Source organism: Gymnoscopelus microlampas (genome assembly GCF_963454915.1).
Source record: "Gymnoscopelus microlampas genome assembly, chromosome: 6".
NCBI lineage: Eukaryota > Metazoa > Chordata > Actinopteri > Myctophiformes > Myctophidae > Gymnoscopelus > Gymnoscopelus microlampas.
In genome coordinates, this window is record NC_139943.1 from 24294307 (window position 1) to 24321364 (window position 27058).

The 27058-nt window shown below is 41.4% G+C and overlaps 1 protein-coding gene across 1 annotated transcript; it reads right to left on the bottom strand.

Annotated features, from left to right (window-relative positions):
• Positions 1 to 200: 200 nt before the first annotated feature.
• On the bottom strand, positions 201 to 7306 carry LOC311048054 (G1/S-specific cyclin-D1-like). The gene is made up of 5 exons (XM_084061065.1): positions 6639 to 7306; positions 4052 to 4267; positions 3481 to 3640; positions 3055 to 3203; positions 201 to 2499 (listed from the first exon to the last, which is right to left on the bottom strand). The coding sequence occupies exons 1-5, from the start codon at positions 6840 to 6842 to the stop codon at positions 2338 to 2340; spliced, it is 891 nt and encodes a 296-aa protein (XP_083917191.1). The 5' UTR covers positions 6843 to 7306; the 3' UTR covers positions 201 to 2337.
• Positions 7307 to 27058: the final 19752 nt, after the last annotated feature.

The window sequence follows — 27058 nt, forward strand, 5'->3', positions numbered from 1 at the left end:
ATGGAGGATTGGAACGTACACATTAATTGTGAGCAATTTAACTGGGAATGTACTGATGTACTCATGTGACCAAAGGGTCACATTTGGATACATTTGTGCACTATCTGAGTTACAAATGGATAATTGAATGGATGTGTAGGTCAAATGGATCATGATGACAAGTCATAATGACCAAAGTGAGGCTTTAATGAGGCCTAGTCATACAGTGTGGAACAATGAGGTATAACAAGTATTTATCAACCCATAAATCTATGTCATTTTTTTCTCCACTTTGTTTAAGAACAGAAATTGCAGCATCAAGTTATATATATAAAAACGATATCACAATGCCAATAAACAACATTAACATTTTCTATGAGAAAATTAAACCCTAGAACATGGGAGTACATTGGCAGTATCTTTATAAAACAAATACATCCACGATATAGCAGCAAACACTTTGAGGAAAGAAGCAGACTTCATTTTTGTTTTTCTTAAAGGGATGGCAACTTAGTATAGCCTTGTTTTTCTCATCACACATGCAATGTGTGGGAAATCATACATATGGATACGTAGATGAACTGAAAAAATGTCCTGTTAGCTTTACTCTTGCACCCAACTCATCACTGAAACATGTGGCGTTAGTCAAGGCTGCATGTGATAACTTCCTTTTGCTTGATGTAAATGTCACATCATTCAGAAATTGCATCCACACAATATAAAAAATGCTAAATCAAGTAAGAAAAAAGCTAATAAAATTCAAGATGTCACAGTATACTTGTGTCAGTCTGAAGCCTAATTTATACTTTGTTGTACGACTGTGTTTCTCACAGAAAATAATGTATAAATCAACTATTAGCCGAGGAGTCGTCACTAGCAGCTTATAATTTCAGGCTGTGGCAGTCAGGTGATTCATGACTTTGATTCTGTAGCTCTTCCTACATTTCTCACATCTCCTCTACAAGACTGTCTCTTCTTCTGACCCTTTCCCACCACTTCACTGAGCACAACTAAAACATCAGAATGTGCAACAAAAAAAGTTTTGCAAGCCCTTTCCTTTATAGCATTATAGGACAAATGTGTATGTTTTATTTATGTATCAATGGCACATATTGCTATTTTGTAAAGAAAATATTATTTTTTTTTGGGTGTTTTCCGTTCCATTGTCCTTTAGGCAGTTAGATGTCTTCATAACCCGAGGGCCCATCAAATCTTCAAACACCATTGTATAAAGCGAAGAAGATTCAATCAATCAATGAGGCAGTTTTTCTTAATTCCTGACAAAGTGATTTATCGGATGTAGGCAGATTTCTTTTGAAAGAGGCAAGTTGTTGATGGTGTTTAAGGAAAAAGTATTTTCCCCATCCTCAACCAGACTTAAAACCACAGAATCATGAGCACCATTAAATGAGCAATTCTATGGGCTAATTTCAGCATTTGAAACCAGACTTTGCAAAAGCCTATCAGTTCTGTTGCAGACCAGAGCCACAACTGTATATTCCATTTAATGCTGTTGACACCTGAGCTCTCCAGAGAGGGTGGTCATTTTGATTCAGTCGACTGACAGACTCCCAAATGTGGCACCGTAATTCTTCAATTAATTGATTTCACTTCTATTGTTGTGCGAATTAAAATCTAGGAAGGGTCAAAATGGTTGCAAGGCGGAGACATTGTGACACTGTAATATTCTTTGACATTGTCAGAAACAAATGGGATAATACCTTAAAAAGGTGAATTCAAACTTTTGGGCCACAATAGCATTATGTCTGCTCCAAAAGGTAGTTGTATTGTCTTCTAATATCTTCAAACACTCATAGCTATGTACAACCCCACACCAAAGGCAGGGTGGACAGTATCTAAACAGCAGGTAAAACCCAGTTCAGAAAACAGTTCTGAATTCTGTTAAAATGTTCAAAGAGTCCCAAGTTATAAAAGAATACGTCTCCCAGCACTGGTCCCACGGTTATTGAACTTCCTGAACTTCAGAAGTTTGTATCCACTGCTTTATTTACTCACGTGGTCTCTCTCACTAAATCTTACTCCAAAATGTCATTCCAATCTGTACTGAAAGTATGGAAGATAATTGGCAGATAAATCTGTTTCCTCATTTCCAGTTTTGTTCGTCCACTCTCTGATTGATTAAAGACAGGCAGAGAACAGCTCTCTGCGTCACCTTAACTCTATGAGCCCATAACACAAACGAACATGTACAAACACATGTAATTCTGTGTATGTCTGTGTTTGTAGGTATACAGTGCCTAAAGAGGCAATACCATCCATTTAATCAGTCCAAGCTCTTCTACCCTTATTCTACCCTCAGAAAGCAACTCTGAGACACAGTCCAGTCCAGGTATCTACTCAGATATTGACGTCCCGGACATCAGTGGGTGTGGCCGAGAGGTCAAGCCCCTCCCCATCTCCGATGTTCTTGGTTTCTGTGGCGACGGTGTGTGGTTGCGCTTGCCGAAGACTGGTTTCCAACAGCGACTCAATTTGTTCCTGACACGCCCTGAGACAATCCTAAATACATGGAGAGACAAACAGACAGACAGACAGACAGACAGACAGACAGACACTTAATTCAGATACCAAGTGGCTGTAGTCTTTGGCTTGGCTGAGTAGGGTTCTGATTGGAGGTGATTATTTTAGGATTAGGGAGGAGAAATGGATGGTGGAGGGAGGCAGGACAGAAAAATAAGTGTGGAAGAAGTAAGCAGATGTTATATAGGGTTTACTATGATAGGATAATGGGAGAAAAGGCAGTGATATTGGCCTCACTCCTACTAAGCTGTGTGCAACGGCATTCTATGGTGTTTAAGTATATGAACCCCCCCCCCCCCCACACACACACACACACACACACACACACACACACACACACACACACACATTTTTGTCACATACTTCTTCAGTTGTACTATACTGGAATAAAAAGCTTCAATGGAAAAAAAAATACGCATTACTCAAACGCTGCCATGTTTTAGATAAATATATTTAACGGACACTGAGAGTAAAGAAAAGGTTTGTGAATGGATGGATGAATGGATTGATGGATGGATGTACAAAAGTAACTACCGGATCACTCCTGATGATCTGTGCCAGTCGCTCCGTTAGTTTCTGCGATGTCATGGTGTTACCCACCATTCTGAGCTGTAAGCCCTCTACCGCAGCCGCCATACTGCCTGCTGCAACCATGGAGGGAGGGTTGGCTATGAATTTAACATCTGAGAAGAATAACCAGAGATATTGTTAATAAAGTGCTGTTTTTAATAGAGAGTGAAAACAAGAACATATTAAAACAAGGATTAGTAAAAAAAAAAGTAAAAAATAAGAAATACATAAAAATAAAAATAAAGCAGGGTGTTTTATTGAACTTGAATTGTTTAGAATAGGAATATTCTTTAAAAAAACACAAGAAGGACAGGCAACAATTGATAAACAACAGGCAAAGAGTTACAGGTGTACATCTTTACTTAGCAGACATTTAATGCCTTTCCATACCTGTTGCACATAACGCCACAAAGGTCTGAGCGTGCTTCCTCAGAATTGGTCTGTGCTCTTTCCTAATTTGCAGCTGGGACAGGAAGTGGTCAATAAAGTCAAGGGGTGTCACTGCAGCCAAGTCCCACTTCAGTTTACTCAAAACCATCAGTTCCATTTGCTGTGAAATGAAAAAGAGGGAGAGAGCAGGGAAGAAAAAAGCATGAGATGAGTGAGTAGAAAGGAGAAGAGATCAAGTGGGAAAGAAAGAGAAATCAATACCGATAATATTCTCAATCCCATAATGCCCACTAGAAGCTCAGCCAGGGTCGGCTTAGATGCAGACAACTCCTACAATTCCAAGTGCTTGTAAGGGTGGGGGTTCAAATATGATTATTTTGGGGGTCCCCGGTTCAAATATGATTTTGTGGGGGGCGTGGCCTGAAAAGGTTCAGAACCACTGATCTAATCCACTAATCAACTACATGTGTTAATCAGTACAGTACATAATAATACATTCATTGATAACTCACCAATAATCAACTACATTTGTTAATCAGTACAGCACATAATACATTAATTGATAACTCACCAATAGCTGACTTGGTGACACAGAGTTGTCTGTGTATATACACAGTTTCTCAGCAGTGAGCGGTATGGTTTCCTTCATCTTGGATGCCAGGAACATACAGGCAGCTCCCAGCAGCTGCAGGTGGCTTTTCTTGGTCAGTTCCACAGACAGGAACCGGTCCAAATAGTTCATAGCCAAAGGAAAAACATCTTCCTCACACTTCTGCTCCTCACATACCTGTAAAGAGAATCAGGACAAGCAAAGTTATTTCATATATGTTCATTAACCACTTAAAACCCCAGCACCGGTATTGTGGGGAAAGCTTTCGCTGGCCAGTCTATAACTAGATTGACCAGGGCATTGGTTCTCAAAGTGGGGTCCGGGGACCCCCAGGGGTACTTGAAGGGGTTCCAGGGGGTCCCCAGCTAGATGATGGACAGGAACCAAATGGACCCTTATGGGTCTGTAACTCTGAGAGTGTACAAATGGAACCAAATGGACCCGTTATTTGTACACTCTCAGAGTTAAATTAACATTGGTTTTACAATGTGAATTGGGGTCCCAGAACCATAAATGCCATTAAATGGGGGTCCGTAGCCTAATGCATGTCAAACTGGGGGTCCTTGAAATTCAAATGGTTGAGAATCACTGCTAGAGAGCCGTAAAAACCTTCTCTTATTGGGGTGCCTGGCTTATCTTTTCAAATGGGGGTCCGCGGGGTAATAAGTGTCAATTAGGGGGTCCTTGACATGAAAAAGTTTGAGAACCACTGGACCAGGGTACATTTCCTTTGAATGAACCACCAGAGGGGAACTCCTCCTCACACTTGCAGTATTAGAGATTCACCACTTTCTGTCTGTTTTGTGTTTATGTCTGTTTGTTTTTGTTTAAAAAAAAAAAAGGAAGCTAAATGTACAACTATAACTTGTGCTTCACAATAAAAATATTTGAAACAGAGATTCACCACTTTCATATCTACAGCAGCCAGCAGAGGGCGTAGTGACAGTGAGGATAAGACACACAGACACAACATCTTAACATCTTTTACTGCTGGCCACCATGCAGCAGTTGAGAAAGAAAAGTAGGCTACACTTGACAGGGACCAAATGAACGTTTAAATACATAATACCTAAATAATAATAATTCAAACAATAAGTTATTATGACATTTTCAGCTAGATAGTGACCTTTGATTGATATTAGCCTAATGACAACAAGACATTCAGATTCATAAATTAATTATAATGGAAGAGAAATTGAAGGAGTCCAAACCACAAGCAAGAAAATGAAGGCCAACAATGTGTCTAAACCTAGTAGGCTGCAGACCTACTTCTGGGGCATATGTTCATTATAGTTTCATAATATAATAAAGGCTCATGAGAGCATGCATACGAAGGCGATCGTCGCGGCTTTAAGCATACAATAAGCATACAAGTAATCACACTAATAAATAATGGATCAATAATAGGCTACTCTTTAGACCTCGCGTGTACATCTAGCACAAATGTATAGGTTAGAAGGCCGAGAAAGGTCCAAAAACTCAGTTGTCAGGCAGACATCTTCCTCATGTGGGAACACAAAGGCTTGAAACGCGTGGTCTACAGAAAAAAAGAAAAGAAATCGGCAACTTTGCTGCAGATTTTCAAAAAATATTTAGAAATATTTCCACCTTACACATGTGACTTTCTAAAAATGTTAATCCTGCCAACAAAGAAGATGTGTCTTTAAGAACGAGTAAAATAAGTGGGCGTGTGTGAAAATAAGCGTAACTTTAATAGAGGAATAATTCGAGTGAAACCATGAGCCATGAAGCCTTAAAAACGTTACTTTATACCTGAAAATGTTTGACAGAAGTTTGACAAAAGTTTTAGAGTGCATCATAACCTGTGCTACATGCATAACGTATAGTTCCAGTGGTGTAAAGTAACTAAGTACATTTACTCAACTACTATACTTAAGTACAATGTTGAGGTATTTTTTACTTCACTGGAGTATTTCTAATTTTCAGTACTTTTACTTCTACTCCACTACATCTCAGAGGCAAATATTGTACTTTTACACTATAATTATTTGAAAACTTTAGTTACTACCGGTAGTTACTTTGTAGATTGTCATTATTACAAAACATACATTATGCACTTCAGTCCTATGCTATGCATTATGAGCTTGTAGATCTGCTTTTTTTGAACACTTGTGAAATGGGACATTCTGCAAAACGAGTACTTTTACTTTTAGTGCTTTAAGTACATTTTGATGCCAATACTTTTGTACTTTTAACTCAAGTAAATTTTGAATTCCGGTCTTTTACTTGTAACAGAGAATTTCTACACTGCAGTATTGATACTTTTACTTGAGTAAAAACATTTTAGTACTTTTTCCACCACTGCTCAAAGTGGGTTCTCAAAGTGGGTTCTAGTGACTCTCTGGGTTCCATTTAGGGGTTCTAAATTGACCCTTACAAGTCTGTAACTCTGACAGTATACAAATGGAACTTGTAAACTGTCAGAGTTAAGGGGAGACCTTCAAATGAAAAGGTTTGAGAACCACTGGGATATACTGTAACCAGTCTTGGATATAATATAACTAGTGACTTTGTGTCACCTACACACCTCCAACATCCAGGTAGAGACTATCCTCCTCATGTATGGAGCCACATCTCTCTGGATACATCTGAAGTAGTTAGCAGCGGGCAGGTAGTTGTCCTCTGCCTGGAGCAGAGCCCCAAGGACTCTGTCATTCAGCAGGTTGAGGTCCTGGTAGGCTCTCCGGATGGTGTCCACTTCACAGCACATCAACTGGGGCTCCATCATCATCTCCACGTTCTCCACACACAACTCCACAAAGTGTGTCCGCTTTCAGCTATTCTTTCTTTTTTTTTTTTTTGAAAAATAACTAAAATAAAAAAAGGACGTCGTTTCGACAGATAAAGCTACTGTTCCATTTGCTTCCGAGTCGACAGCCCTGCCCTGTGCCAATTTCACTTTCACAATTGGTCAGAGAACATTTAGTCTTAGGGAAATGAAATAAAACAAATAGTTTTAAAGGCTTAGTATATAGAGAAGCCTGAGTTGTGTTAGCCTACTAAGTCCTCATTTGCACCAGCAGTTTCACAAATTATGTTTATTCCTTTTTTTCTTTCTCAGTATGACCGCAAACTTCCTCTTTTCTTGGTGCACAGAGGAGACTTCCAAGAAAGCTCAAAGGTACTGAAGCCTGCTGCTGCTGCTGTGTCCGATAGCCTCTCTCTCTCTCTCTCTCTCTCTCTCTCTCTCTCTGTGTCTCTCTCTTTCTCTCTCTCTCTCTCTCTCTCTCTCTCTCTCTCTCTCTCTCTCTCTCTCTCTCTCTCTCTCCAGGAGAAAGGTTTTACTGTGTGTGCTGTGTGGTGTGCTGTGCTGCTCTTGCTGCTGCGACTCCCCCCAAATAAACCCTCTCTCTCTCTCTCTCTCTCTCTCTCTCTCTCTCTCTCTCTCTCTCTCTCTCTCTCTCTCTCTCTCTCTCTCTCTACTTCCCCTGTTCTCTCTCTTCTACTCCTCTGTGGTCTGGTCTGGGGGGGCGATGACGTTACTGTTGTTCCGTCCCGTACATCAAAGTAGAGGGGGGGGGGGGGGCTGTCGTTCACGGAAGACGGTACAGAGAAAGCCTCCCCCACCTTCCCTTGTTGCACACACATGCTGTCTGCTACTAGTGGTGGAAAGTAACTAAGTACATTTACTCAAGTACTGCACTTTAAGTACAATTTTGAGGTATTTTTTACTTTACTGGAGTATTACTCTACTACAATTATTTGAAAACTTTGGTTACTCGTTACTTTGTACATTTAGATTATTATTACAAACATTATCATACATTACCACTTCAGCCCTATTTAAACTTTGGATCTACAAGCTTATAGATCTGCTATTTTCAAAAGATTTTATAATACTTTTATTTAGGTAAAAAGATTTAGTACCTTTTCCATCACTGTGTGACTGTGCTAGTGTAGTTAGGGTCTTTGGTGGTGGTGGTGGGGACTGCTATACCTCCACTAGCAGATAGGGGGAGCAGAGAGCTCGGGATGAAACTTTTCAGGCCTGTAGGGACCATAGAGTTGTAGGGGAAGTTAACCACTTGAACCCCAGCATCCATATTCTGGGGCGAACATTACCCCAAGCTCACAACGCTGACGCGTTGTGAGCTCATAGATAAGCTATTTTTGGCTATTTTATAGGTGGTTATAGGCCCAGATGGTCCCTGGATCCCACTTTGAGAACCACTGTTCTGTCGGGTTTTAAGTGGTTATGGATGTCGTAGCACTACCACACCCTCCATCACATTCACAACGGATGTCTCGTAGTAAAGACTACAGTGCAGTGTGTAGGTGTAGGATATGTCTGTTCTCTGTCCCTGTGTGTGACCCTTGGCCTCTGTTTCTCAGGGTTGCAGGGTTAGGCCGGGTCATAGTTTGGACAGCACATACAATAGAAGCCTCTGCATTCCATTGATTCATTATGATTGATCCTTCTCACAATAGAGGTACACGCCGATCGGCTTCGCTAGCCTTCTGTTGAGTTACCCATTGGTCTTATGGATGAGCCGTGGGCTTCTATTACTGGGTTATAATGTAGCTGATGGGAAGATCAAACTGGCTATGTTTTATTGACAGGAGTTTATCATGTTTTAATGATTAAATACAGGGTTCTTTAAGCCTAATGAACATGTTTAGGGGCCAGGCAGCTCTAATGTTAGTCCCTCTTGCATTTGTCAATATTCTTCTTATTCTAAGGAAATCTGCCTTCCCATGCAAACTTACTCACTGATTTTTCCTCACAATGTTTGGCAACATCAAAGTTGCTACACTGTATGTTCACAATGTCCTCCACAAACGTTCTGGCCAGACTTTGCAACCCACATTGCAACACATTGCTGTAAACAGATAGGCTACTGCAAATTCTCGCAAAATGAATGTTCATGAAATTAAATGACAAAATGATGATGTCATGGTAAATCATGGTAGATCATGGGGACAACTACTACTACTTTTGTATTTGAAACTTTAAATTTCTCTAAATATTATAAACTTTCACGACAGCCTAAGTACATATATCATTTATGAAAAGGCTACTATAGGCTACAGTGAAGTCTTGTTTTACTCTCTTGGTGTGGGGATTATCTGGCACATGTATCTGAAAGAGAAATTCCCAATAGTCCTTGGGAAACCATAAACCTAGGTAGGCCTACATCTAAATGAGTTGCCATATTTACATTTCCTACAAATCCTTATAAGCTATATATTTCTGGGATGCATAGTAGCTGAAACTCCACAAGATATTCCTCTACACTTATTTAGTGAGAACATTGCTCCTCCTGCTGAGCTGAGAGCATCTCAGCAGCCTTCAACTCCCTAGGAAAAGGCTGTTCGCCTCCAGATGTCACCACACTCTTTGTGGTAATAATAATGAGCCTTTACACTACGTAAACATGCACTTACTTACTTACACTTGTAAATTTGTGATGTGACAAATAAAGTTGAAGTAATGTTATTATCACACTTTCAATAATGGATTTTACTAGCTAGGCCATTAGCCTGCAGATACTAGTGTCTATTCACTTGAATTGAAGTTTTAAAATGCTAATGAAGTCATTTCATTCTAGCTAGTTAGGGAAAGTTAGCCAAATTTGTGACCAATCAGCAAAATAAATGCTTACCAACAAAAGCTTTCTTCACAAATGTGTTCATAAAGGTGTCTACTAACACCTCTCAATTTGTTCCAACCCAACTCCCATGGGAAACTTAGCGGGACCAAGGGCCTGGGCAAAAAAATAATAATCTAATTATGGGTTTTGGGGGGTCTTGAATCCATTCCAACCATTAATTTGTAAATTAAAAAAATACTCCTGGTCATAAAATCGGCCACAGCTACTTTTCTTGGGGCCTATCCATCAAATCGTGGTGGCCCTAATTGTCACTTATTTATCTTTGTTGAATGGTATATTTTGATTCTTGGGGTTCTTAGAAAGTAAAATAAAGATATCTCCATTTTCTTCTGTTGTGTTTAGTTTGTGTAATTTGCATAATTTGCTAATTATTGGGCAAAAACTGGAAATCGCTATAATTTTGCTTCTAATTAACTTAGAAAGGTAATCCAAGAGTCTAAGTCCATGTTTGTGATGTCCAGAAATTAATCTATTACCATGGTACAGTTGTGCAACCTTGCCTCATTAGCGTAATTAGCATAAATGATGCAAACGATACAAATCAGGAAATTACTGCATTTGTCACTTTTTCCAACTTGAGAGATGGTGTGAATTGAAGGATGGTCAGAGATCAATCTTAAAGAGGTGGTGCCATGGTGCCTATGAGGTTGATAGAACTTCATTAAGCCCCCTGGTGGTGTTTTTATAATGTTCTATGTCTTCTCTGACTATTTTGAGTTTCTACCTGGAGGCTGAAACCTTGAGGGTCAAACATGCCAATAGAAAAACTTTTGTAACAAGTGTTGACTTTGGTGATGCTGATCAGCAACCACAAAATGCTACCAGGGTGGCAAGCCTCCAACTACCATAATTGTGGAACATGACACATGTTAAGTTTCAGCAAAACAGTTCCTGTGAAACAGCATCAAAGATGAGCCGACGTCTATCTCGCCAAGGAGGCCACACGGAAGAGATTCCAGGTTGGCAAGCCTCAAGCCTCTACTTACCATGTGGAAAATAACACACATTTGGGGAAGGTTTCAGCAAAACTGTTCCTGTCAAACAGCATCAAAGATGAGCTGACTGTTTATCTCGCTAAGGAGGCCATACGGAAGAGTTTCCAGGGTGACAAACCTCTAACTGCTTACCGTGGTGTAATGGTGATTTTTTTTTAGGGGAACAGTATTTTAATGACGTCACATGCACGCGTGTAAAACAAGCCCCCAGAACCCAGAGGTTGCATTGAAGCGCATTGGACATGCTGGCCATTCATAGGTACTGCAGCTTAAAACGGCTTGGGGCCACAGTCACGAACGAGCGAAAATGGTTTCGACCAATGGGCTCGACTCACGAGCTTGCGCGCGGGGTTGCGCATGGAGGTGATGCAAAAGCGCCACCTCCATGACGCATAACGTGTCGCAGAAGCCCCAAATAGGCCCCGCCCGTCACATTTCACAACCCGGAAGAAGGGGTGATTTAGGACTATGCGCTGGGTGAGCAACTCAATGCAAGTGGATTGGCTGGGATTTCCGGTGCCCTCTCTATTATTTTTAACTCTATGGTGTAAACCTGTTATGCAAAGTAGCCATTTGAGTACTTGGAAACATTTCTAGTTTCCATGGTGTCCCGTGTAGTGACCAAAACACCACTGCTTACCATCGAAAACGACACACCTTGGGGATAGTTTCAGCAAAACAGTTCCTGTCAAACTGCATCAAAGATGTCTATCTGGCCAAGAATGCTCTCCAACTCTTTCAAGAGAAACCCAAAGCTTTCATAGTCACTTCAAGGCAGGATATCCATCCACTCAAATATGGATGTACAACATCTCCATAGCTCGCACAAGTAGTAGTACACCTTGCCGAGCCCTGTGGCCCATAGGGCAGCGTGAGTCAGCTTGATGTACTGTATAAGCACATCCCCCAGCCATGATGTACAAGTACACCCAATTCAATTCAATTCAATTCAATTCAAAGGGCTTTATTGGCATGAGAAAACATACGTTTACATTGCCAAAGCAGATAGCACAATACAACAATACAGCAATACAATCAAAACAAAAAATATGTACATTTGAAAGTCAGAATCTTCCATAGATCAATTTCTATGTATCAAGATCACTGGGTGCAGGTATAGTGCAGGAATATACCCAATGATTAGTCTTTAGGGTGGTTGTGTTCCGTACACCCCCTGGACATGAAGTATGTCGCAGGGACTTACCTCCAATCAAAACAAGCATTTATTTTGGTCACAAATTTGGCTAACTTTCCCTAACTAAGCTGATTTGCACACACCTTTCCCCTTACATGTGACAAACGTTCACTGTGACGATTAATAACAAAAGGTTACTGTCTTCCACACAAATGTTCATTCGGCACTGCTGATTTCACTACATTCAGTCAATTCAAATTATTTGGCCTTTCAGTACACCAGCAGTTATTAAAACCTCCTCAGTCTGGCAAAGACAATAAAAATCTGTTTCATGTTGGAGACAGGCTCATTAACATCCTTTTCTCATGATCCATGTAGGGATCCAGTAGCTAGGGCTTGTGACCTATTTTGGTTATAGAGAACGAGTTGTAGGAAAAAAAGAGTTGAGTAAAGAAATGCTGATGAGGCCAGAGCAGTTACAGTGGCATCAATAGCATATGTTCACAGCCAGGGTTACTAATGAGGTATAAATACAATCAACGACAATGCAGATAGCGTCCCACACTCTCATCATTTAGTATGTGTGTTAGAATGCATGTGCGTATGTACTATGTCTGGCTGTGTGTATGTGTGTGGGGGGTGCTGGAGGGACGCTCCCAGCAGCTCTCAAGTGCGTCAGCGTCTTTGAAGTCCTTGAATGCCCTCGTATCACGGCTATCAAGTCTGGACACAGGGACAGAGGCAGAGAAAAGGCCGGGGCTTCTTCCCAAAGAGACACTCAGTCTGCCTGCCCCCCCCCCCCCCCCCCCAATTTGTGCCCTCCCACCCTCTCCTTCCCTAGCTGGGGGGATTGTGGGGTATATGTCTGCATTTCGACTGATGTTTTGTGTAACTGCAAGAGTTGTGCACAGATAATTTTGGGAACAAGCTACACTACAGCACAATTTACAGTAGGCATTTAGCAGACATAAACCTTTGTCAACCAATGAACAGGGTAGGTGGTCCAAGAATTAGATTGCTACAAAAATAAGGATAACAAGTAGAAAACAAACCTGGCATGTATCTAAAGAACATACTTAGCATCAACAAGTAAAAAACATAGCATTATCTAAACTAGACCGGTGTGGCCTCAGGGTCATAGGAGAATGATGTAAATCGGGAACAATGCAAGTTTGGGACGCACGCTTCTTCCGGTTATGCAACAATACCTTTTGTAGCCGTTGTCAGGGTACAGGGTACAGGTTACTACTTCTAGTATCCATTACCCACCACCACAGACCACCACTGAGTCACTATTACTCAGACATCACCGGCCCGTCACTATGACTCAGACATAACCATATATAGAATTCACTATGACTCAGACATAACCATATATAGAATTCACTATGACTCAGACATAGAGTTCCCACTGCAGCTACACCCAAATATGGCGTGTGTCATGCTGACTGTGACAGCATGACATCGGACCAAACAAACCGTGTCATGGGCAGACGGACAACCTGCACTGATGTGAAAGTATGGTTTGAAGATCTTCAATAATGGTGAGGAAGTTCGCTGCTCCGGGCGTAGACTTAAGTTCCATCATGTCGCTGTAACGTCGTCTCATATCCTCTCCTTGAGCGAAGCCACGTCAAACGTCTTCACTTGACCGTATATGGATTGAGCTTACGTGGTACCTATGCCCATATGGCTTGGGTCGAAGAGGCTGACACATTCCGATCTGGTGTCGTATACATCATACATGGGTGCCTATATGGAGTCAAATGCACGGGTCGGTGTTGCGACGTACATGTAGGTGTGAGGGCCCCATAGCGGCCCAAACTGCTAGTGTGTAAAATCTGGTCACAATGGCACTCGTTACCATTATCAGTGCTCCAAATAGTAAAGGGTACTTATTACCCTACATCTAGTTGTGAATTAAAACTTCACTGAGCAATGCTAACAAGCTGGTTTTAGTAGCTTAATGTTAACTTTTACAGTACAACAGGTGGGGAAGATAAATAAATGATACAATTCAAAACATCATGGAATCGCTTTAACACCTTGTTGAGGATAGGGAAAACCATAAACCTGTAATTCTAAAATCTGTTTCAAAACCGTTTCAAATATGGCCGTATAAATGTAGCAATGCTAAGAAGAAAGTCCCCCCCGCCACCCCCCTTAAAAGGAAGAAAAAAGGGTTCTCTTTGAAAGAGAAGCTTTCCAAACCAAGGGTAGAAACACAATAGACCACAATGAAAAGATGGATAGAGTAATTGTCCTGTTTAGTGATCCGAAAATGAGAGGAAGATGGGGTGGAGGACTGTGTGTGTGTGTGTGTGTGTGTGTGTGTGTGTGTGTGTGTGTGTGTGTGTGTGTGTGTGTGTGTGTGTGTGTGTGTGTGTGTGTGTGTGTGTGTGTGTGTGTGTGTGTGTGTGTGTGGCCAACACAATGAGGGGCCAAGGGTGCTAACAAGAGGAAAACCTCAAGACAATGGACTCCTCAGCGAGAGCCCCCTCCTCCGTGTCTCCCTGACCTCTCTCATCCTCTTCTGTCCCAAACTTAGAAGATATATTAAAGACCCACTCCCCCCAAAATCATATTTCTTGTTTGGTTGATGAAGCTTATCTATGAAAATCTAGCTCAAAATCAGTACTACATTAAGTTTTTATATATATTTACAACTAAAATGTTACTGACATGATTGCTGACCATGATACTGAAATTATACTGACCATGATACTGACATGATATTAACCGTGACACTGACATGATACTGACATTATACTAACTTAGATTCCTAGTAGCATTACATATTGTTTTCCAGGTGGCTGACACAAAAAAAGTAAGGTGTTACTTTGTTACTAGGGGTGTGCCGATATATCGTCCCACGATATATCGCGATACGTTTTCGTGACGATATGTATCGTTTTGGGGAAAAAAAATATCGTTTTTTTTTTTTTTTTTACTTTTTTTTTTTTTTACAATCATTATAATCAGGCATGCAAACAGCCCCGAGGTGAAAAGGGTGACAACACGTTTTTTTTTGGGGGGGTCAGGTGTCACACTATTGCCCTATTTGGATTGAAAACGGCTATTGTAGCTGAAAAGCTACAAGTTTGCATGTCTGAATAATGCAAAAACAGAATTATTTGTTTGCATTTACTTTTTTACACCCCCATATATTTTCATAATAAAAAAAGTGCGTATCGTATCGTATCGAAATCGTATCGAAGTTGTGAGCCAAATATCGTATCGTATCGTTTGGTGAAATTAGTGTATCGGCACACCCCTATTTGTTACCCATTCAAAAAAGTTTAAATTCTTCACCCACAATAATTTCCATAGACAGCGCCCTGGTGACTTCGGTTCCAAGTTCAACTGCCTAGAACCCTGGTGTTTTCCTGGACAGTCAGCTCTCATTCAAGGCACATATTGCAGTGGTCACTCCATCCTGTAGGTTTACTCTATAACATTCGAAGGATCAGACTCTTCCTCACCCAGGGGTCAGCCCAGCTCCTTATCCAGACCTCAGTCATATCAAAACTTGACTATTGTAACCTCACTGGCCTCCATTGGCTCCCAGTTACTGCCCGAGTACAAAACACTGATGTTGGCCTACAAAGCAACCAAAGGTATGGCACCCCCATATCTTCAAAGCCTGATTCAACCCTACAACCCTCCCGCTCACTCAGATCGGCTAACACAGGGAAGCTGTCAGAACCTTCCCTAAAACATCTGGGACAACGCTCCACACATTTCCTTATAATGGTGACTCAACCAAGCAATCCGGTACAGTTTCCCTTGAGATTCCAACTAATTTCTGTGGAAGTTCTTGACATCCGACTTCCCAGTAACTGACAACATTGGCGCGTCATCATACGTCACCAGGTAATTTACTGCACTGTTTCTCAACAAGTGGTCGATAAAATAACATGGAATAAAATAAAATACAAATCTTCACTTTCCTACATAACTAAATGCATGGTCAGGGACCACATGCAATACCTTCACGGACCACCAGTGATCCACGGACCACCAGTTGAAAACCCATGTTTAGACTGATGATAGGTTCTTGGTTTACTTATCATTCTAGATGACTATTTCTATGCATTTGATGTATTACCTAGTGTTTACCTTGCTTACTGTAAATCGCTCTGCATTAAGAGCGTCTGCTAAATTCTTAAATTGTAAATAACATGCCCAAAGTAGGGACTCCAGGTTGAAAGTAGTTACAAATGTTACATCCACTGATGTTTTAGAATATGTGGAATTGTTTTATTTTGACTTGCTTTATTTCTATTTGGTTTGGTCTGATGGTATGTGAATCTGACCATGCCTTCCCATGCAGCAACTCGACCCAATGGCAAATGGACAAGAGGGGACTGACCTATGACCGAATGTCCCACTCTCTAATCCCTGACAACCATAAATCTAGGAGCTGGTAGAAGCACAAGGGTCTGTTAGACCTTCATGTCACCCCTTACACCCCTGAGTTTCCCAAACAATGGGTTGGGACCCAGTTTTGGGCCATAGCCCCATTTTTATGGTTAAGTAATAAGTAAATGTCCTTTTTAATGTTCCCTATTATTAGATATTAGATATTTTCTAGATCTACAAGCTCACAACATGACCTGAACATTTATAAGTTTGGGTCCTGGGGAGACAACACATTTATCTTTTGAGTCTTGTGCTGAAAAGTTTGGGAACCACTGTTGGACCTTCATGTCACCCCTTCCACCCTCTCCCTTCTCCTCACTCCCCCTCCTTCTTACTCCTCTGTACTAGTTGTCCTGCGCTGCATTACTCCCTTCATCCCACCACACACCACACTTTCTCCCAGTACTCAATCCTTAACCACTTGAACCCTCTAAGATGTAGTAAACTGGACTTAAGCTGGATCTATACTTGGGCCGCTTCTTTCCATCTACTCTACACCTACTCTGCTCCTAATTTCTCCTCTTATCATCAAACTTCCACAGCACATTAGCAGTTTATCACATTTATGTTCCTGTGTTTGTTTTGCATATGAATATTGCCCACTCTGCACTTATTGTACACCTGTGCACCCTGGGGTCCCTTTTTTGAGATCCTTCCTGAGGTACAATATATTTTCTCTTCCCGCCAATTGATTTATTTCTTGGGAGTTTTACCCTGCCTGATTGAGGGTCTAGGAAAAAGTTTGTCATTTATTACCCTTGTTAAATGTAGGCCTCTAAATCCCTTTGAGACTGTAACAGTGATTCAGGGCTATACAAATAAAGTTGAGATGAGAGTGAATTGAGTGGCACTTTGAACGTTGTACCTACCAAGCACTATAATTCTAACTATAACTAAAAGATATTGTGTTAAAAACGCAAACGCAAGTTGATGCTAAAGTCCACCACACCACAACTATACAGTAACACAGTGGTGAATTATACAGTTCTAGTGCTTGGTGTGGAATGTGGGCATAGGAACCCTTAAATGTTGAGAATGTCTCCACCAGTGACACAGTTTTTTCCTGTGTGACCCCTAAAGTTAGAGAGAACCCACTGTGGTTGTGCGTATACTTGACAGAGTGTGAAGAGAACACCTCACAGGATGTCGATAAACAGATTTGGCAATATCTCAAATCAAATCAACATGCTATTCAACAAAGTGCCAGTTCAGACCCCTCTGATTCTTTGGGTCGTATTTGCAATGCCAGGAGTGATGTGTGTCGTTACCATGGTAACAACACAGTGGGAGTTTGCCAACATTATGGATTGCCTCTGACTTTATTTAGTAGTGCTAAAACTGGGACTCACAATCACTCCTATTTCCTCTAATGCAGTGGTTCTCAACCAGTGGTCCGGGGACCACCAGTGGTCCTTGAGGAGTCTCCAGGTGGTCCCCGGCTAAATGATGGAGAGTTGGTGACAAAATGGACCCTTATAGTTCTTAACTCTTGAGAGAGTAAAATTAAACCAAATGGACCCTTACGGGTCCATTTGTTTCATTTTACACTCTCAAGAGTTAGATTATTGTTAAACATCTGCATTACTTAATTTACAAGAAGTCTACACAATCAGATCCAACGATAACAAAATGTATGGGTCTGAGAGGCTAAATCTCATCAAACGGTGGTCCGTGGCGCAAATGCCGAATAAATAATGGACCTTGATATGAAAAGGGTTGAAAACCACTGCTCTAATGCATGGATGCATTATCTCAAATATTTGAATATTGAGATAAAAAATATTTTCAAAAAAAGTCTTTAACATATAAGCATATTTGTCTTCCTCTAAGCCTGAAAAAGAATCGCCAAAAACATTATTTAAATGAATCGTCTATTTAATGCATGCTTGTCAGTTTCCAGGGGTCAAAACAAGGCATTCCTTTATGTTTAGTGGTCATGAGTATGCATCCCCTTTTAGGGGTTGCAAGCGAAAAAGGCCAAGAACCACTCTTCTAATACTCTAACTAGTATTGATTACCACTGACCTTCAACTGCTATTGATCATTTAGGTCTGCTTGATTACCACTGACCTATAACTATTATTGATTGCCATTGATCTAACAGCTATTATTGATTGCAATTGACCTCTATTGATAATGCAAGTGATGGATTATGTTTTTGTGTGCTGATGAAAAGGATGTGCCTCTCTAGCCAGCTAAACACAAAGCCTTGAGTCTAAAGGCTATAAGGGAGTAACTATTTCAAGTTTCCAGTTATCCGGATATTGCTTCCTGGATCAAAAATGTGTTGCTAAGCGATATTAGCAACAATTCAGTTTATCTGAAACAGCAGTCATTACCTGGTGTTGCTAATAAAGTCCCTGTGGTTTAAATCCTCAGAAAAATCATCTCTGTTCAATAAATGTATGAATTATTTTTCTCCCCCCCAAAAAGTTCACAAAGTACCTTTTTCTTTGCTCTATCTTAGCCCTCATTTAATATTCCATATGTTACGCATATGTTTGATCCTCCACAATTTGAAAGAATCCAAGAGTATTCACATCAAATGCACCACTACAAAAACAATAAGCCAGTGACATCCTTGTTGACAGTACGCACGGTGGTGACGGGTTACTGGGGGTACTTGTTTTGTTTTACTAAATGTCCCTGCATACTTTCTCTTTCATTAGTGAGGCCCTGTTGGCATTCGGTGTGACGTTGCACCTTTTCTGAGTTGCGTGCCCTGTTTTCAGTGACTGAAAACCAGATTTTAGTTAAAGAGCTGGTGCCATGTTTTGCCACTTTTTCTGTTTTTCATGTGTCTATGAGGTTGATAGAACTTCATTAAGCCCCCTGGTGGTGGTTTTATGGTGTTTTATGTCTTCTCTGACTATTTGGAGTTTCTTCCTGGAGGCTGAAACCTTGAGGGTCAAACATGCCAATAGAGAAACAGCGCTTTAGTGACATAGTAAAAACATCCCCTCCCCCCCATTATCATAACACAACAGGTGTGGGCATGAGGAGGAGGAGGGACTAGGACAGGTGGGCGGTGCTAAGGTGGTGGAGGAGGTGCTAAGGTGAGAACCAGGTATACTTAATGAACTGGAGGCGTGTCCACATAAAAACATAATTTTAACAATTTCTGTACTCTTTTTAGAAAAAAATCTTCCTCCTAGTATAACCATAATACCTGATGATTATGTTTTTTTGGGGGGGGGGGGATCACTGAAAATCACGGCACCCCGTCTTTAAACTCTATACAGTATGAATGCATTGGAGATATGTAGAGTGCAAGAAACTTCCAGGATTTCACTGGTAAGCTTAAAAAAGACATCAACCAAACAAAGCCATGATTTAACTAGGAAGTTTTGGCAACTCCAATGACATATCGTCGCTGTCCAGCAGGAACCAGCTAACTCAATTTTCAGCTTTTTCTTTCATAAATCAACGCTATTGAACACCCTTTACGTCAAAAACGTTTAACTTTACGTTAAAAAACATTTTTTTATCTATCTATTTGTATTTATCTCCATGTAGGGAGAGCATCTTTGGTACAATGAAGAACTGTGTTAGATTGGTGCTTAGGAGGGCTTCTGCCCCACGGGGCTCACGGTCTGGCCTGGAGGCCCGAGCTCTGTCTGCTGTGAATGCTGTCTCTCTGCCTGAATCTTCCTAATAAATGATGAAAACATCACCCGACTGGATATAATATTTTCCATAATACAGCACAGCGCACTGCGCAGTGAGCGCACACAGAGAGAGGAGATCTACCACGGAGCACGCAGCAAACAAACTAACGACGCAGGGTTTTTCCCCCCTTAGTCTGTTAAAACTAGGCAGTGTACCTGTTTATCAAACTTAGCACTGACGCTAACGTTATGAAAACAAATAATTCTATTTCTAAAATCTATGAAGTGTTTAATGAGGAGAGCAATGTGACAAGAAATGAGTTCATAGCATTTCTCTCGCTGTTCTCGCTGTTCCTAACGCCACTTGAGCCGGATTTCTGTTCGGACGAAACTCCTAACTCCACTTGAACTGGATTTGGGTAAAGTGGTGATAATATAACGGCACATGCAAGTATCTGACAATATATAAAGTCACTATAACTATACCAACTTTGATGAGGCAGTATTGCTTTCTTTTAAAAATATAATGTTTTTTCATTTCCTGAAAAATGAGCGTTTTGGAGTTAGCTGGTTGATGCTGGACAGCAGAGATATCCTTTTCTCTATAGGGTTAGACGCACAAATACAAACAACACATTTAGTCTAAAAATAACCACTCATAATTGCCTATAAGGCACTTCAGAGAACATTTTTGTCTTTAAGTGTCTGGATCTGACTGGCCTTGTGTATGTTAAGGCAGCTACACACTGTCCGACTTTTAAAGTTGTCGGGGAGTCATCAGATAGTTATGCATTTCACATTACACAAGTCTCTTCTTGAAATCGGCTGTAATAATATCGTTGTGGTCTTCACACTTCACGATTGATCGTCGACAAGGGATCACACACAAGATTTCACCAGCTAGGATGCGATCCAGACCCGATACATTTTGTTTTGTATTCCAATCTATATTCCATTCCATTCCATTCTTTTGTATTATCGCATCACCGACGTCTGTCTATCTAGAAACGCTCGGGAAGGCATCGCCGACCACTAGAATCGTGGCCAGATCGTCTCACAGAGCCTTACACACACAGCAAGCAAAACCTCGGCGAGCGAAGCGCGATCTTGAGTCAGATCGGGGGTTTTGTTGACAAGAGCCAAAAAAAGGACCTTGACAGCATAATCTGAGCAAATATATCTTGCAGTGTGTAGTAGCCCTTAGGTACATACAATATAGAAAAGGAATTTCTGTGACGAATATTGTTTAGACCACAACTGTGCTCTCTGGTGGTTTCCTCCAGGCTGTAATGCACATACCTCTCTCACCATAGCTTTTTAACAGCTGTATGTTTGTGTTATGACATACAGTATGATTATGTAACAGCTCAACCCCATATGTCACACAGCCTTAATCCTAAAGTAAACACAAGGATATCCTTATAGGATTAACACAGAGCAACATATGCTTCATATCCCCTGATCACCATACCCCCCCCCCCCCCCGCCCCACACACACACACACACACACACACACTTAAATGCACACATGAACACACACACACGCACGCACGCACGCACACACACACACACCCCACCCGCACGCGCGCGCGCGCACGCACGCACGCACACACACACACACACACACACACACACACACACACACACACACACACACACACACACACACACACACACACACACACACACACACACACACACACACACACACACACACACACACACACACACACACACACACGCAGAGCAGAGCAGACATCCACACATTAATACAAGTTGAGGTGGGGATCCAGGCCCCATTGTTTTAGACATTGGTTCAACAAGCAGATGACTGGCTCTTCTTGGCCCAGTTACAGAACAATACACACAAAGGACCACATGCACAAGACTGTGGGAAGACAGGAGAGTAGAGAGAGGGAGAGAGTTGGGTTGAGGGACCGATGGAGGAGGGAAGAGATAGAGATAGAGGAGGAGATATTGGGGAGTGAAGCATTAGGAGATGTAACACATGAGGAGAGGGAGGGAGGGAGGGAAGGAGGGGGAGAGAGTGAGGAGAAGTGAAGACATATTAGTGCCAAAGGGAGGAAATTAATGGAGAGGCAGCAAGGAGAGAATGAGGGGATGAGGAGCAAGAGGGGAGAGACGTAGGAGTGCTAGGGAAGGAGTTGTGGATTGAAGGAGAGGAGACAAGGGGATAGGCATCTCCTAAAATTTCCCATGTCGCATACAGACCACACACTAATGTCTCTCTCTCGCTCGCTCGCTCTCTCTCACACACACACACACACACACACACACACACACACACACACACACACACACACACACACACACACACACACACACACTGGTTGTCATTCAGCTGAGCACTAAGGCAGAGTGACAGGTGGAGGCCTGCTGTGTTAATATTGTCATGACAACAGGACTGCTGGTCGTTAACAAGCGTAGGGTGATCTGGAGGTGACGACTCAGCAAAAAAAAAAAAAAAAAAAACGGTCAGTCTGCATAGACACATTAGCATACACGCAAACGCGAATTCTCACACAAGCACGCAAGTTGAATGTGGAAACTTGGGAAGGCTTGTATTATGGGGCTCCCTGGAGATACAGTTATGGGTGAAATGCCCCCTTTCATTTATCCTGGCGTTGACGTCGTTCAAGCACGTCTTAGTAATTGCATGAAAACTGTTTGGCACTAGATAATGGGTATCATGATGCCAATGAGTCATATCTAAAGCAGTGGTTCTCAAACATTTTCATGTCAAGGACCCCCACATTTTTATTTGGCCGCAGACCCCCATCTGAAAAGGTTTTGTGCCAGGGATCCCCAGAAAAGAAGATTTATGTAAAAACTAAATTCAAGATCATTCAAAATGTTCAATATGTTTCATAAATAAATAAAAGATAGCAGATCTTGTAGCTTGTAGATCTGCTATTTTTGAAAAGCCAACGTATAAAATATGGATACAGGGGTTCAAATGATTGTGATGCTGTTTAATACATTTAACTTGGGGCCCCCTGGACCCCCTTAAGGACCCCTGGGGGTCCCTGGACCCCACTTTGAGAACCACTGATAAAAATCCGTAAATTTCACTTGATCAACCGTTTATTATTGCCATTTTCTCCACTGTTTAGTCACTGCCATCCCCATCACCCCATACGTGGTCCCTGTCACTGTCAACCCCACCACTGTTGGCCTGGGGAGGGTGTAGAGTAGACCCCCTGCGTGCCTCCTCTGGTACAGTCGCCAGCCGCTTTGTTTCACCTGACAGTGAGGACAGCAAGGAGTGCAGAGGGCATCATGTGCACAGAAGCCTGCTGTCGGGGAGAAACCTCCTGTCTTAGGGGCAGTGGTGGAAAGTAACTAAGTACATTTACTCAAGTACTGTACTTGAGTATAGAATTTTGAGGTACTTTTTACTTTACTGGAGTATTTCCAATTTTCAGTACTTTTACTTCTACCCCTCAACTTTAGTTACTAGTTACTTTGTAGATTTTGATTATCATTACAAAACATACATTAACCACTTCAGCCCGATATACATTTCAGCATTTTTAAAATAGTCGATCTACGATTGTTTACAGAAGTTGTTCTTATGTATGCTGTTTTTGTGCTATGGGACAATGCCAGTTTATACCATTTGAGATGTTGAGAACCAACCTGGAGAGGAAAAAAGGGAGGAAGTAGTTCAAGAAAGTTAGACAAAAGTGTGACCAATCTGCAAAATTGTCCCTAAACGCTATTCTGTACCTGCTATACCGTTCTCCGTTATGCCGACACCGTTATTTGCGGGTAGAGGCGTGCCCGTGGGCGTGTTGTTGCTATATCCCCAAAATTGTTATTCTGCCCACACACACGGGTGTGGCTTTGGGAAAGCGCACAGTGGATTCTAAAACCACCCGCAAGAGTGCACAGGCTGCAATGGATTCGTGGAGACGGCCAGGACGCACAGCGCGCACCTCTCTCTACTAGGCTATTATTGTCAACAAATCTCTGTGATTATAATTTTACTATAATCAGCAGAAGGGAGGGTGTCAATTCCTTGTGTCAATTGTATTTATATAAGATGATAGTCTATGTAAAAAGGAGAAAATTTGTGCATCACCCAATCAATGCAATGCAATTTACACACGTCAGTTTTATTCATCAATTATGCAGGAAATAGTGAACTGATTACAAAAATATAAAATACTTTTTAATCAGTAACATGTAGGTGATACTTATGTCTATCAAATGTGGTTTTATTGAAAGGCAATCAAAGTCCAGAGCTTAAAAACCAATCATCGGGTGTATGTTTCCATGATAAATCCTCACTGGATCTCCCTGTATATACTGCCGCTGGGAGAACTCATCGCCGATCACGGAGTGAACTTCCATTTCTATGCTGATGATACCCAGCTATATCTTTCAGTAGCTCCAGACGACCCCTGTGCTCTAGACCCATTGTTGACCTGTCTGTCCAGTATAAAATGCTGGATGAGTGAGAACTTTCTTAATCTAAATGAGGATAAAACAGAAGTTCTCATAATTGGCTCTAGTGAGCAGAAAGAATCAATAATAAGTAGACTTGGCAACCTGACTGTAGAAAGTAACACTACAGTAAAGAACCTGGGGGATATTATCGATTCTGAATTGAATTCTAATACACACATTAATCATGTTACCAAGATTGCTTTCTTACATCTTAGAAATATTGCACGAATTAGAGACTGATTAGAGATCTGTCATTGGACGATGCAAAAACGTTGACCCACGCTTTTGTTTTCTCTTGGCTTGATTACTGCAATGCACTCTACTCTGGCCTGCCAAAGAAAACAACTGACAGATTACAACGTGTTCATTACTCCAGTTCTAGCTTCACTACACTGGCTCCCGGTTGTTTTTAGGATTGATTTTTGTGAGAATGCCCAACTTGCGGTTGGAGTCACTACAGAGGCCTTGATAGGGTGCAACCAAAAAGGTGTATTTAATCTGATTGTTTCACCGACAATACAAAAAAAATACATTAACACAGGCAGCTCTCCACACAGATGACATGGTGGTGTCCAGCTCTCATCCTACCACCAACTGAGTGTGTTTGTGGCTGGCAGCCTTTTATACTCAGCTCAGCTGGAGGCAATTCGTTTGGACTCAACCATTCCCCAAGGGGTAGATTACTGAATAATACACATACATAAATACAGATAACATGAACTCTCATGACATCCGTTAAAACTCTATGAACTACACCAATGATTCTCATACTACATTACACAATATCCATAGCAATTCCAACTACACATTACACCCCCCCCCCTCTGCCCTTCTGACTTGGTCCAGCCCAATTACTCTGGCCACATGCACAACTTACAGGGACATGTTAAGCGTTCAATAATCACCCAGCATTCCCTATATTGCACTATACTCAAACATATTGACCTTGGTCTCTTATCACTCTCATACCCATTACACATTGCACTTGCCCTTCATGATTATAATTCAATAAATACTTAATATCATTGTGCAAAATACAACTGTGCAAAACATCAGTAACAGAGGACCTCTCTCTGTTACAATTTTAAAATTATTTTACTAGTTTACAATTAAAGCTCTAAATGGTCTGGCACCTTCCTACCTCTATGACTGCCTAGAGAGATATGTTCCAAACCGGCCCCTCAGGTCTTCAAGTGCTGACCTGCTCGAGGTGCCTACACACATTTTACGTATGTGAATAAGACCCCCTCTAAAATGAGATGCTGCATCTCAAGGGGATATCCTCTCAATAAATTCTGACCAAATTCTGTGTGTGTGTGTGTGTGTGTGTGTGTGTGTGTGTGTGTGTGTGTGTGTGTGTGTGTGTGTGTGTGTGTGTGTGTGTGTGTGTGTGTGTGCGTGTGTGTGTGTGTGTGTTTATCAATATACAGGATGTGATGCAACTTTGATTTGTGTCCAGGGCCGGAACCCTTTTTTTAATCTCAACTTGGTTTGTGTCATTTCATTTTACTACTGGTCGTGCTGTGTTTTATCACTGTGCTAATACACTAAACTATAAAAGGAAAATATAGCTGCAAGCAGCGATAATACGGGGCCAGGAGAGAGAAAGAAAATTCCTTTAACAGGTCAGTTCATGAAAGTCCTTGCGGTCTTGTTTCCAATGAGGACCTGTGAGCAATTAGGGGTTAAGAGTCTTGCTCAGGGACAAATTTCATTGACACATTTGCTGACCTGGCCTGGAATCGTACCTGGGGCAACCAGAGCCTCTGGCTCCCTAGGCGGGCTCACTAACCACTCAGAGAGAGAGAGAGAGAGAGAGAGAGAGAGAGAGAGAGAGAGAGAGAGAGAGATAGATAGATAGATAGATAGATAGATAGATAGATAGAAACGGAATAGATTGAAGAGAGAGAGACATGAAAACGGAATAGATTGAAGATAGAAACGGAATAGATTGAAGAGAGAGAGAGAGAGAGCCATGGAAACGGAATAGATTGAGTCATGTTTTTTGCAATTCAACTTAAATGAGTCTGCATCAAGTGAGGCTTGAACCGGCAACCTTGCGGTCGTGAGGCACTCTTAGGTAGCTGCAACACCACCTATAGTGCTATAGCTTTGTCCAGGCTGATATTGTCTGTTGAGGATCACAAACTCTTGCCTTCTGTCATGACCCAAGCCCCTGTTTCACTAACACTAAGATCACTCGTTCACAAACCATTTACCATTGAAGAAATTGTAAATCTCCTCAGAACCAAAACTAGTGAAAGTAGCCGATCTACAAGCTCACAAACCATTAAAAGTTGTCAGATTGTACATCGGCTATTTTCACAATGAAGTATGTTATACATTGAAAAAAAAAAATACTCTCATTGCTATCTGAAAAGTTGTGAGATTGTAGATCAGCTATTTTCACAATGTAATATGTAAAAAACACTCAATTAAGTATTTCATGTTATCTTTAACAATTGCAAATGTATTCATTGATAGTCATGTTGTGTGAAATGCAACTTAGATGAAGTCTGCACCAAGTGAGGCTTGAACCTGTGACCTTGAGGTTGTGAGACATACACTTAAGCGGGACGCTATTGGACCAACAGACAAACCTCTGAAAAAAGAGATCACGCTGATCATACAGTTTCACGCAAATAGCTGAAAAATCCTGGGTTTAAGTGTTTTTCAAACTGCTCAAGATTGCGGACAATCTA

Coding starts and splice junctions, on each gene's coding strand:
- LOC311048054 (XM_084061065.1), bottom strand. CDS start 6,842: ATGATGATGGAGCCCCAGTTGATGTGCTGTGAAGTGGACACCATCCGG. Junction 4,268..6,638: donor TCTCTACCTGGATGTTGGAG/GTGTGTAGGTGA, acceptor TTCTCTTTACAG/GTATGTGAGGAGCAGAAGTG. Junction 3,641..4,051: donor TGTCACCAAGTCAGCTATTG/GTGAGTTATCAA, acceptor TTCATTTCACAG/CAAATGGAACTGATGGTTTT.